At 41.3% G+C, this 14,141-nt stretch overlaps 1 protein-coding gene across 4 annotated transcripts in view; it reads right to left on the reverse strand.

The window, feature by feature from the left end:
• The window catches only part of ZNF423 (zinc finger protein 423), a 229,795-nt gene that overhangs the window by 8,898 nt on the left and 206,756 nt on the right, over nucleotides 1-14,141 (reverse strand). For all 4 annotated transcript variants that reach the window (XM_067302563.1, XM_067302561.1, XM_067302562.1 and 1 more), the window contains one exon: nucleotides 13,311-13,426. In XM_067302563.1, coding sequence (XP_067158664.1) covers nucleotides 13,311-13,426 — 116 coding nt within the window. The remainder of the gene's footprint in view (nucleotides 1-13,310; nucleotides 13,427-14,141) is intronic.

A 14,141-nucleotide genomic window follows, 5' to 3' on the forward strand; every position in this document is an offset into this window, starting at 1 on the left:
TCAGCATCCAGCGCCTGCTTGCTCGGGGTTTGAAGGTACACAGCAAACTTCCAGAGCTACCCTAATGAACACAAACGCCTCAACACAAACCTATTCTGAGATATAAGCCACACGCTAATCCAAGAAAATATCTACCGTGCACATATATACCCCTTTCCTTGTGCTACGCCAAAGATTTCAGCGCCAGTCCCAATGCTGATCTATTTTTATCCATTTACAGGCCCTACTCAGGGAAGCAAAGTGTTTCAAAATCATTTGCAAGGGGAAAACCATTTTCCAGGAGTCCTTATTAGCTATTCCTCTCAAAAATGTGTCACTGCATCATAGCTCTGTTGATTTATTTGAAGCCTATGTGAAGGGTATCTCGTTAATCCCTCCTTGATCTAAGGTAAAGCACATTGCAGAAGCCCGTTAATTGTTGCTTTTTTTGAGGGCTGGCAGCATTGCTAGGGCACCCTTTGTGGCTCTTCTATAAACACTACATAGTTTCCCAATTTGGTCTCTATTGTAGGACCAGGATGGCACTCTGCCACCCCAACACTCTTTTTACTCAGAAATACTTAGAGCAAAAGGCAAGTGCTTTACATAGTACCTTCACCAATCAAAACACATAGGCAAAAAGCTCACTGAAGGACCATTTCCATGGGAATATAAAACAGCAAAAGCCCAGGAGTTCAAAGTTGAGCATAAAACTGTCTCCTTAACCTGCCCTGCTGTTCTTAGGAATGGCAAAGGTCATTGAACAGCATTTGATTTTTTTGCAGCTTTTTTTGTAGCAACAGTTTAGTATTGCTGGTGTTAAGGACCAAGCAGGGAACAGACTTAGCCTTAATTGTGAATTTTAATGCAGGCATTAGCTGGGGCACATCTCCCAGTCTCCACTTGGGCAATATCCTCCAGCAACAATGATGGGAGTTTCATCCAAATAAAGTTCATTGGACCAAATAAACAAGTGCAAACAGGCTGACTTCAAATGAGCTGAGCCTACCGCATTCACACTACACATTAGCCCAATTCTTTTATCAGTAATGTTTTTATAAAGCAGCTACTAAAGTAAAACTCCCTCTAATGGAATACTGATAGGACAAATTGTATTGCTCTGTGTTACGAATACATTTCTCTTATTCCTGCCATGTGGTACACATTTACTGTGCTGACAAAATAACTGGTCAGTGACCTGTTGCCTTGGACATAATGGCTGTTATTGCTGGTTTCTAATTTCAAAAGGGGTATAAAAATCCTCCAATACAAGTCTCTTGGCTATAGTAGCAAGGCTACTGTTTATAAAAGTACGTTAAAAGAAAAAAGTACATTACATGCCTCCCCATTAGTGCACACGCCACCAGCAGAGCAGAAATCTGCAGACCTAATTGTGATCAGCACACTGCCCACCTGGCTTGAGGAATTAACCCCAAAGGAGCTATTAGTGTGAAAAAGCCAAGTATGGTTTGTTCCCATAAGTAAAAGTGGGGCCAAAATACCACTAAGATGAAGCCATCTCCTCAAAGACGTCACAAGACAAAATAGGGAGGCCATATCACTGTGGTGGTATGTGCGGGAAACAACTGTAACTGTTAGAAAATGGGATTTTCCAGCCAGCGCTATTCTGTTATAAGGGTGTCACTGGTCTTAGGAAAATTTGACATCTAAGCAGAAAACTGCATTAAACGATCATGATTTCATGCAAAAGACTACAAGCATGTCTGAGCACTAAGGAGTACAAATTTTTCAAAAGAAAACGCATTCTGAAACTCCTCTCCACGCCTTTTGTGCACTGATGGCAGACATGCTATAGGCAGTCAAACCCCAGTGCCCAGGGCAATTTATTCAGGTTTAACTGTGCAAAAGAAACAAATGAGGGGGCTCTCCTTCGGGGCCAGCTCAGCTCGGGCAGCGCTCTGGCTGTTCTGCGTGGCGCCAAGTCTGATCAATGCGGCCCGGCGGGGGCGCTCGGTGCCGAGAGGACTGAGGGCGCTGGTACTGCCTTCCCAGGAGCCGGTACAGAGGACGCAGGAGACGCTCTGCAGAAAATCAATCAGCTCAGGCACGGTTGAGTTTATAAGCGCATACTGGACGGAGCTGCTGAAGCTGGGCTGGCTGACACAGAAGCACTCGGGAGTGTATCCCGGAGCTCCAGGGGTGTGAGCCCGCACGGACCCGGCCTCCCCCAGCACGAGCCAGGCCTGCCGGGTGCTCCAGCAGCTCTGCGAGAAGCTAGTGAAGGACTGCAGCTGAGCTGGGGTGAAAAAGCCTGGCTGAACCCAAGCTGACCTCATGCAAAGACATGAGCTGTCTCTACTCTGAACTCCTCAGCATGTGCTATGTTATCTGTATTATCTAAATTTTTCCAATACAGCCCCATTACCCTCATCATGGATAGGCAGTTTAGTATATTGCAAGGTATTCTATTAATACGAAACCCATGAAGAAAGAACAGAGTATTAGCAATCAGTCCATTAGCGTTTACCGTGTAAGTCCAGGTCACTGCACATATGCACTCAGCCTGCCCACGAAACATTCTTGTGCCATTTTTTTGTTTAACATAAGCAGAAACCACAGAACAGGCACAATCTTGAAACAAACTGCTTTCTACATTATTTTACCTTCTTCCTTTCCCCTCAGGTCAAAGTGTGACATAAAACTATTTATTCTCAGAATGTGATGGTAAATCAGAGTACTAATTGCACAAACATAAGTATATGTTTGAACATACTTCTTTGAAAGCAACTTCAAAATGAACGAGCAGCTAGGCTACTCCAGGCTGCTGTGTCTCTGTATCTGTATCTCAGCTCCCTGAAAGTAGGCTGGGCCAAAAATACTGACACAGCCTTCACTACAAAAGCACTGGGACACAGGCAACGACAGGTCCTAAATACGAGTCCGGGAGTAGCAAGGCAAATTACCAACTTACTTTTTAACTCCTCCTCCTTCTTTTGTTCTTACCAGGTCCCACTTTTTCCTGACTGCTGCTCACACTTGCTCCGGATATCTGACCTCGCAGAGCAATGGGAACAGGGAAGCTGGCGAAGAATTAGCAGGAATCTCTCCCTGCTCTTTAAAATCACGCAGGAAAAACAGGCCCTGAGCAGGACACACCACCCTCATCTCAGTCCAGCATCTAGAGGTGAAACCCTGCTCCCACTGCCTTTCACTGACCAAGAAGAGAAATCCTAGAAATAAACCCTAAATCTCTAATTCAGCAAATGAGAAGTACATCCAAAGCACTTTTAAATTTCTTCAAGAAATTATTTTTCAAATTCCTTCTGTTGGTAAAAGTGATGGAGGCTTCACCAGCACCACAGTAGTAGGAAATAGCAGCCCAGTATCAATCCAGGATTTCCTGTGTGAAAGACTTCAGCTTCAGATCTAAAATACAACACACACAGTGTTCGCAAGACTGAGAAAACACATGACGCTTGCGATACATTTATTATCTTCCTGGGGAAATGATATAGAGGACAAAAGGGACTGTGTTTACTCCCTCCCCAGCTGCTTTTACAATCTAATAATTTATTTCTCCTGGATATAAATTTCAGATTTAAACGAAATCCCTGAAACCTAAAGATGCCACATAGTAGAAGCTAGAGCAGTATTTCTTTCTATTTTGGAGATGGAATGTTTAATGCACTGCTCTGTTAACCAGTAGCCTTAAATTTCTGGGGAAAAAAAGACAAGCAATTAGACTGTGGCAGGCCCTAGATGCAAATATAGGCGACTGGTGATTACTACCTTCATACACAGAGTTAAAAATATCTGGTTATTGAAAATGATTTTCTCAGTCCGTTGAGGCTTATCTAGGTTTAGGCCGAGATGTTTATTTTTTCTGCAGCAGCTGTACTGGGGAATTCTTTTACAACATTTTCCTTATACACTAGCTATATATCATTCACATTTCTGAAAACTGAGGACCTTCTATGATGTAAGAAATCCCTGCAATTAGAAACACAACATACCCTCTCCCAGAAATACAGAATAAAATAAATCCCCAAACCCTTCCCATCAGCAGGTAAGATAGCAGTGCTCTGAAGGCAAGTGTAAAAATCCAGAGTATAAATTCCTGTTAACTGTTACAAATATATCCATCTGCTCACAGACTAACTAGTGACTGAAACTGATGAATCCACTGAAATGTAATTTTCAAGTCCACTAGCGTCTGTCCTCGTCTAGTAACAAAGTAAATGCTTTTCAATAACTGCACTGCTTTTAAATGCCAATTTCCATTTAAGTAGCTTTGGTTTTGGTTCTCTTCAGAAAAAAAAAAAATTAAAATAGCAAACGCCTTTTCTTTGCAAAGGTCAAACTAAGCTTTTAAAGAACAAGCAACATTTCAGCAAGCCAGAGAGGACAAAACTCCAATCAGATAAATGGTCTGTGTAATGAGTGAGAACCACGGCTGCCTCAGGTTTCTTGAATGGGCTGTAGGATAGGATTTGGCACAAACAGGTTGATATGTTGAAGCTTACATCTCTTTTACTGCAGACAAGAAATTCACTAAAATATATAAATAATGAATGTGGCTGGGGATCTCTGCTGGTACTACTGCTGGTTGTGCAAGATGCAGAAACAGAAACATAGACTGCTCCATGTTTTTGTTATTAGTGAATCCTTGTTCTCCAACAATAAACACAGAATATTTTATCTGAAATGGCTTCTGCAGCACATACAATATAAGTTTCGGCTCTCTAAAAGTGCCAGCAAATTGCAGAAAGATAAGTTACAAAGACGTACCTAATTTGCTGTGATGAATTGTGTGCATGCTTCAGTGACCAAAACTGCAGCTGAGACCTATTATATTTAATGATCTAGACATTTCTTGTGAAAACACTCAGGCATATACTGTTATGTCTGGACAAGCATCCCTGTTTTGCTCTAGCAGCAGGCAAATGAAGAGACTGAACTTTTAAAAGCGAGTTGTACACCACCTTCGATGAGCTGCTTAAAACAGAGGCTGATCGAGCCTCTTCCACTACCTTCCTTAAATAATGCTTATGGTCTGCCCTCGCAAATGCAGCAGTCCCTGTTCCTTTGAAAACTGAAGCCAGTTCCTTTGGACTATAGCGACACTTACAGGAGGAAACAGAGCTAATCCATGATCAGATCACAAACCACTTTCCACAGCAGCAGAAAATCACAGTGGCTGTATCAGGTATCCATTCCTCTTCCCATCAGTGACTATAAGGAAATTTTGTGACACGACGTTTTGGAGAAAAAATGAAACCAAAACTCAAACCCTTCTGTTTACTTGATTAGCTGCCCTGTTGGGAAGGAGTTCCCCAAAAAAACAGTTCCTGAGGAGGTAGCTGTGCCCATGGCCCGCTCACCACTGCACCTGCTCTTCAGACCTGCAGCTAGTGTCACCCTTGCTATGCGGCTACACGCAGAGGAGCGGGAAACTCGGCTTTTACCACCTTCCTACAGGGATAGAAATTTTGTCTTATCAAGATACAAAGGCCTTCTGAATGAAAGGTCTGAGGTTACCAGACTGGACTTATCAGGTCATCATGACAAGTTTGGCTCCTGCAAAACTCTCCTGCATGGATTTGGGCATACTGTCTTTCCAAATTCGTAAAGCAGGAATAACACAACCATAGAAAAAGCACAGGTAAGCTTAATTCATTCACGGTTGTAAAAAACAGAGATCTGCAGAAAGAGGTCACTACAGAATAGTCTTGATACCGCACATTAAAGAACTTGTTTTTCTCCCTCCCTGGTCAGTTTGATTCTTTTTCTATTGTTCTTTCTTCAACAAAATGGAATAAAACACAAGCTTGTGCGTTTCACTCCAGCAGTAAGGATTTCAAAGTGCTATTTCATTCACCTGAGGAGCTGCTAAATACTATCACAGTGGTAATTTGTGATAGTGTGGTAAAGAATGAAGAAAAGGTATTTGTTAATTGTTGACATAACAAAATTAATTTTCCATCCCTAAACTTTTTCTTATCTCTCCTGTGAGCTCTGATGCAATGTTACTGACTGGCACCGCTGAAATGCCAACTTGCACTTCTCATCCTTAATTTCTCTCTAAATGTCATTAGTAATTGTTATTGCCAGACCAGAGAGTGCAATCTGCTCTTTCAGAAAGAAAATCCATTTCCCATTTCTTCTCTTGTGCTTCCTCCTTTTGGTCAAGAATTGGTGTTTAACAGTAACATAGTCCATGTGCTCTGTTTCCAAAAGGATGGGAATGCATTAATATATCTGGAAGTGAAACATTCCTGCTTCATTTATTTATGTACAGCATGCCCAAATCTTTATGAATACCAAATTGTATATTCAGAGGGCTCCTTAAAACACATCTTTCAAGAACGCTAACAAGTCTTAACTGAACAAAGCTAGTAAGTTGGGGAAGGAATCATCCTTTAATGTGTGCATGTAAACTCTCCTCTGGATTGTTCCATAAATCACTCTTTTGGTAGGAAATCATGTTTTTGAATATAAAAGCAGAAATTTTGTATATTCTAGGTTTTTCTCTCTTTCTGTCACATGAAAAAAAAATCCCTTCATCAAGGATGTGTAAACCACAGTCTAGCTTTGGTCTGGATGAGCGTGTTACACTCATTTACCCATGAAAATAAGAATGGTTTCCACCACTAAATGGGGAGCTGAGGTCAGACATCTGTGTGCAAAAGAAAACCTGCAAGTGTAAAAGGTTGGGTCCATGCACATTATTATGGAAAGTGCCAGTGACTTATGTAGTCTATGTCCAGCTCCTACAAAATTTGGCCTCTGATACTTAGGGGAAAGCAGTACCTCGGCACTTTGAGTCAATTTTATGAAGGGTTCTGTGTATCATGATAGACCTTTAACTGGCCTCTATATTCAGCACATCACACATATGGGTGCATGTCTACTTTATGTTTTGTGACATATATAAAGTAAAGAATTCAATGCTAGATGGCATTTCCATATCCATTAACTAAAGGCATCTTAGCTCAGAATAGACAGACATTTGGACATTTCCAACCAGGAACTGTGCTTTCAATAAACACAATTGATGCATATACATTGTCTCTTGGCGGCTTACACTCATGCCCATCTGTTGGGATGGCATGGTGCCTATGCAAAAGTTGGTTGGACCCTTGCCCTAGGGCATAGATGACAGGCAACGACAGGTTTAGTTGGGCAGCCTGAATAATGGATCCAAGTGCCATCTCTGCTGTAGGAAGTCCCTTCTGTGCGCCAGCACTGCAACATTGCAACTACATGCCTCCTTACACTTGAGCACACATGTTGACACTCGGGTGCGCTTAAGTGCATTAATGACTCAAACAACACCTTTCATCTGGCTCCTCCCCCCCTTTTTTTTAATCTCTACTCTACACATGTTAATGTGCAGTTAGATACACATCAGCCAGGACCAGCCACAGAACAGCGTTCATGGTGTGAGAAATCAAGGAGCTTTTTCTGTTATGGGACAGACTGCTCCAGCCATAGACATTTCCAAGCTTCATCTCAGGTGAGTCTTTGCAGTCTTGAGAGATCTGTCTGCATCTCACTGAAAAGACCCCAGGGATGATAAAGATGCAGCAATATATGGATCAGAATCTTCTTTCCAAACAAAAAATGCTGCATCTTGTCACTGTGTCAAACACAGAGCAATTCAAGATTTCTGTTTTCAGCTAGAAGGGGCCCTGCAGAGCATGGGCAGGAGGTGCAGCCCAGCTCACACGGCTGTTGTAGGGTATCCCTCAACCTCAGCCCTGGGAAACACCCCTGTCACTTTGTGCTAGGGAGGAGGGTGCTGGCAAATCACACAGGGGTACATAGGAGCAAACACCCCTTGCTTTTAAGCATAGCATTAACCTCATTAGACCCCAGGAAACCTCCCACACAACCAGCACACAACATCATGCGCAGCTGCTACCGAGCTGCGGCTACATTGCTGAGTAGTCTGTGCTTGGGTTTCTAAGCTTCGGTCATTGTGACAGCCTGTTCCTAACCCAAGATTTGCAACCAGTCATATGTTTCTCCACAGAATTTACAAATACATGAGGAAAACCAGAAACCTAATAGGCAAAACTCTTTACTCTTGTGACAACAGATCTGGTTTTGCAGTCCATAAAGGACTTTCAGGCAGACAGACTCAATATGATGGGTATGTGCCTACAGCACTTTCAGTTTTTAATTATTGTTAGTTATAATTATCTGGCTGTGTCTGAATGAAACCCAGCAATATGGCTGGAATAGATTTTGGATTTCTTGTAATTTATTAGCTTTATAACTACTAATAATTAAAATTTAACAATGCTCCAAGCACCACAGCAACATTTTTTAAGAAATGTTAGCCAAATCTGCTAGGATAACTGACTATGTCATTTTCAGGATTTTAAAGGAGGACTGACATTCAAAAAAAGTTCAGAGATAGATGACAGACCCTGAAGAGCCTTTCAACAGCCAAAAGGCAAAGATATAGATTCTGTTTAAAAGAAAAAACTTTTTAGTTAATTAGCAGAAACAATTAATCCTGTACATAATTTTGTTGATACTTTATATGAAATTTAGAGCTTGTGGTTTGTTTCCAGCAAGAGGCTCCTGTTGTTTAACATTCAAGCAATGCATAAATTCCTAAATACAGCAAAAAATACATAACTGAAAGTACTGCTCTGAGACCCAGTCACATTTCAGGTCCTGTTTGCCCTGCCACCCACCTACTGCCACATGCAAAATATTTTCTGCAACATTCTCAAAATACCCTAGATTTGTGTTTCTATTGCTGACCCTATAGACACTTCAGGACAGAAGCGCTGAGATGTTTTGAAGTGTTGCATGCATATAGGGTTGCTCGAAAGAAAAATTTTGCTCCTATTTAATTAAGCTTTCCTGTGGCCCCAGGAAGCAAGTAAGGCCCATTTTTCAAGTAGCAGCCAGAGATATTGATTACCAAAAGATTTTGAATAGCTGGGGACAAACCCCAAATCTCATAACTCTTTCATTGGTGCTCTGACGTCGGGTGTGGATTGAGCCTTTAGAGGTGGTCCCGAAGACTCGCCTGGGTGCAGATGGGTCCCATGCGAGCCCTGGGGCTTGCATCCTCCCCAGCCATTTCAGGGGACACAGCTGCGCCCCAGCGGATGCCTGGCCTGCTTGCACAAGAGCTGGAGTTGTTGGTCCCCCGTGCCCTGACCACCAGCGGGGCTCAAGGGGACTCTGCCTTGGCTGACTGCCCCCACAGGCCAAATCAGACCCTGGAAGGGCTCACTGTGGTGATCCCCTCACCTGGGCAGGATACAGTCCGCTACAGAAGACATGTCCAACATCAAGCTGACATTAAAAGCCGACTTCTTAAAAAAAGACAACCTGCTTAGGGCTCGATCTGCTGTAATCAGCAGAAAGAATCCCAAGGACTTTGATGTGGACCAAATCAAGCCCCTGGAGGACACTCATGGTAAATCATTATTAATATAATGAGTGTAGTTTCTGTGCAGCAGTTCATGCCAGTTTATGGATATATGAAAACTGCCAGTTTTTCACATAAAATAAAATGAGGAGGGAGACAAACCACAGTGTTGGCCAATGAGCCATAGTAGCCACTCTCCTTTTGATATGTGTACATTTAAAGAAACTGGGCACTTAAAATGACAGTAAATTCCTCCAGTGAAGCTCCCTTAATTTAGTGGTTTGACATATCTCCAAATCTGAACAGAAAAGGAAGCCTTTTATTCATAGCAGGCAATAAAACACCTGAACACCTGCACTAGGAAAGACCTGGCAGGTACCCTGCTCCCTCGGTACCTGGATTATTTGTTCATTGTTTATTATATCCCTTGCCTTAGTTTTCATCAATTGTAATCATTTTGGAGGAAACAGTATGATTAACAGTACACAAGCAAACAGCAGGAATTAATCCTTTAAATACAAATACTTCCTCGGTTATGTGATGGCTCTTTGAAAAAACAGTATGGCAAAAGAGTACATACGAAAATCCTCCTCAAGTTTCCTCTAAAAATCACTGTTCAGTCACAATTTGCTTAACATAATTCTTGATGCAAGCAGTTAAGAGTGTGTATTTCACAACTGTGAATAACAGGACAAATATAAATCTCAGCACCCACTGGGTATCATAATTTCTGACCCATCTTCTGAGTTGGCAGGGCTCCCTATTATATTTTAAGTAGCAAAGACCAACATTTTGGTTGTCAAAGAGCTATTCATTTCCCATGTCTGGATGTCCTGTGTGCCATTTTAGCTTCTGCAGTCTGTTAAAAGCTAATGGTTAGTTTGTAATACAGGTCCTATGGATCGTGCTCTGTTTCCTTCTGCAGTATGTGTGAGACTTGAGTGAATTGCAGTTTAACTCCCCCCAGAAAGTCTACACTTGTTTCAGTAAAAACATTTCAGTAGGAGGAATGAAATGCCATAGACTTGAAGTTCCATAAATTATGCATAAATTTGCTTTTTGGGGGAGATTTTCATCATGTTCACAGATGCCAGTCTTTACAAACTACCATACCGTGAACATGAGAATGTGAAAAACTAGGAACTGCTAGCCTTTCCTCAGATTTCTTCTGCTCTAACGGTGCACTGATTTTACTTCCATCCTGTCTGGGATATCATACATACTATTCTCATTATGTTTCATACTTAACCTTACCATGTTTTCTTTCCTTATTTTTAATGAGATAACATAGGCAATTAAATAACATCCTGTTTCTTTTGTGGCAATATCAACGTAACCTCATTGAATCACCCCTGCGTGATTTGCCACTGATTCACACTGGAGTTTCCACAAAGTATACAAAGTGAGCTTTGCTCCTCAAAGCTTTCTTAAGCCTTGGTTTTATGGCTCCATCAAATCGTGTAAACTTCGAAGCACAAACATATATTAAAATACAACTACTATTTCAGAAATGAAAGGAGGGTGTTTCAAGGGTGTTCTGCTGCTGCTGAAGCAGTATTTGCACCAAGCACTAAAATGTACATTTACAGTGTCAACCTTTTTTTGTCACACAGCATACATATGCCCTTCTTGGTGTCCTTTGTGTTTAATGCAATGGTTTAAAGAAATGTTCACAAATTAGCAGGGCTAATTCATGCCACTCCATGACATCTCTAAGAGCTACCTTTTCCCTCCACTGCATATCATTTTGCCCACTCTCCTTGTTTTTCTTGCCTTTTTGCAAGCTCACCATGCCGAATTTCTTCTTGAAATATTTAAATGCTCAATTTTTTAAAAAGTATTTTCACTGGTTTCACTTAAAAATACAAAAAAGTAAAACAAAGCGTAGGTTCAGATTTTTGCTTAAAAGGAATAACTGTTATTTTACACCAGTGGGAAAGCAAGATCAGAACTGAAAAGTCAAATTCATCAAGCAAAACCATTTGATGGATTGTGATTTTCCCACATAAGAACAATGACACTGTTAAGAGACTGAAAGGTTTATGCAGATTAAACTGTTAAGAGCAGCTGAACAACTGATTCACTAAAATAATACTAAATCTTCATTACTCAACAAAAACACAACAAACAGCTGAGGAATTCAGAACAGGCAACTTACAAATAAGCAACTGATGAGATAATCATGCCAAATCAGACTGGTTCAAAAGGCTCGAGCATTTCTAACTGATTTATACACATATGTTGGTTCAGGTATTTGAATCAATAAAATCCCTGACATCAAATAAACACACATTTCTGAGTCACCACCAAAATAAGGACTAAAACTGTGCCGCTAAGTATTATATTTTCATTCAACTAAAACCATTCAGAACTATTTGTGTAATTATCATAAGCACAGAAATTTTAAATGCACATAAATCCTATGTAAAAAATGGAAAATGACAATTATAATTTATCTGATTAAAGCTGTTATTTGCAGAGATTTTGCTGTGCACAACACTTCAGAACTGAAACACTATGCAATTAAAATGGTTAATTGCAAAAAGCAAGTCATTGTTAAGACTATAATTTAACAAAGTTCTCTTTATTTGACCATCTGATTTTAAAGGTTAATGCAGTGACCTAGGAAGCCAGCGCACCCATTTTAATTGTGCTGGCATTTTGACCAAACACCACTTTAAAGAAAAAATGGGAGGAAAAATCTGAGCTGGCTGTGCAAGCCACCGTTGCCTTTGTAAAACGTTCATAGTGAGAACACACAAAAACAAAATCTGCTGACTTTATTAAAATATTAACAAGGTATAGTTAAAACTTTTGTACACTTATGCAAATCAGGTTGCTAGAACAAGAGAAAGAAGAGATTCCCCTGGGAGAAAAAAAAATAAAATCAACAAAGTGAAAAGATCAACCATCCTTCCACAGCATGACAGCACGACACAAGAGGCGGCAGCTTGGGAATTCAGCAAGATAAATAAAAACCCTCCAAAGTTTAAGTAAATCATGGATTATAAAGCTAATAGGTTTAAATGAGGCATACAGTAGCATTCTATAAAAAGACTGTATTTGCCAGGGGACGGTAGGAGTGCTGCGGTGGAAGTGCTGCACAAGTAAAACTCGCGTGATGAGGAAGGCTCGGGCAGGCGCCTCTCTGAGTACTCTTTCAAAGTTAAAGCTCTGGCAGTCATTTTCTGGCGAGGTACACAGGAGTTTACTGTGCCCTTGGAGCCATGGAAGTTACAGCATCTGAACAGGTTTAACACCGAACATATCGGTTTGGTTTTAAAACCAGCCAGGCGCCACGGCAGACCCAAGCCAGGGGTGAGGGCAGCCACCCCGCGAGACCAGCTGCGGCTCCCGGAGGGCTGAGGACCAGCACGGACTTCACGAGGGCTCAGGTCGCACGGCTGCGGCCCCCAGCACCAACAGCGAAATGGGTAGGTAATGCTTGGTTTCCAGAACCTACTGCTTTTTAACGTGCTATTGCCTTAGCGGATCCTCTAATTAAAGCATTGTGTTCAACTGTATGCGCACTTTGCTCTTGTACTTAGGTGGGTAAAATTCCTTTACTTCTGATTTAATAGCGAGGAAGGGGTGGAGGGGGCATCCTGCTGTTTGCTTAGTCTTTGTATGTTAATCAGTCCCTAAATTATTAATAAAGAAAAAGAAATTATTTACAAGGAGTTTGACGTAGACATGTCAGGACATAGCAACGCTACTGTCAAGAGAAATATTCATAAAGAATCATGATATCTGTCTTGTCTTATTTATTTATTCCAGCCATACTCAGAGACCTATGTCTCCTGATAGTATCCAGGGAGGCAGAAGGAGACTGAGGGAGACTTCTGAGGTTTAAGAGCAGAATAAGAAACCACACTGAGCATATGCACTTTTTCTAAATGCTGCACAAGGATGATGATTACACATGGAAAAATCAACAGCTTTAGCATTGCTTTTACTCGTGTTGCAAACATACCTGAAGCTCTGTTTGAAAGAAGAACTTCTGTGGGCACTGGGAACAGTCATAAATTTTATCTTCCTGCCCGTGGACTGCAAAGATGTGCTGCTGCAGTTTATTTGCCTGTACAAAAACTAAAACAACACAGTACGATTAGTTAAGATTGCTTCACATAACACATCCCTTCTTGAACTACATATTTACAGTTGCAAAGACTCTAAAAAGCCCAGTGATATCTACCGGAGAAGTGCCCACTCTACTTGGTTCAGCAGAATTTTCTTCCAAGTAGTCAATTTAGAGTCTCCTGGCTGACAGTCAGCTTAGTTCTAACAGACTCTAAATCCTATATAGATTTTTGATATTTCACATAAAGTTAACACTGTCCATGGGTAGCTGGAAGAACTCAATCATCAAACCAAGAAAGGACGTCACTGCTCCTGCAGGGAGCCCTGGGCCCACCACAGGTGCACCGGCTGCATTTTTAATGCAGGACAACTGGGCCAGGGAGGCCTTGATGGCTGGTCGGGAAGACGCAGAGCCCACAACAGCATTTCTGGCAGACACGTGAATCTGAAAGGGCAGTCTGTCACACCTTTCAGACCTTTTAAACAGGCTGTCCATTCGAAATAAAAAAGACTATGATTTAACACCACAAATACCACAGCATCTGCATTATGATTTTGGACTGACATCCTAATTTTATCAAGTGAAATTTGAAAGTGAAATACATTGAATCCAGGCTTTATCTGGTTAAATAATTAATTTGTGTCTCATTTTACATGCATGATCATCAGCATGTGAAAATACCTTCTTCAGTGGAATTAAACACTTTTGGTTAAGGAGTTATTT

This window comes from Apteryx mantelli, chromosome 10 (assembly GCF_036417845.1).
Source record: "Apteryx mantelli isolate bAptMan1 chromosome 10, bAptMan1.hap1, whole genome shotgun sequence".
In the NCBI taxonomy this organism is placed as follows: Eukaryota; Metazoa; Chordata; class Aves; order Apterygiformes; family Apterygidae; genus Apteryx; species Apteryx mantelli.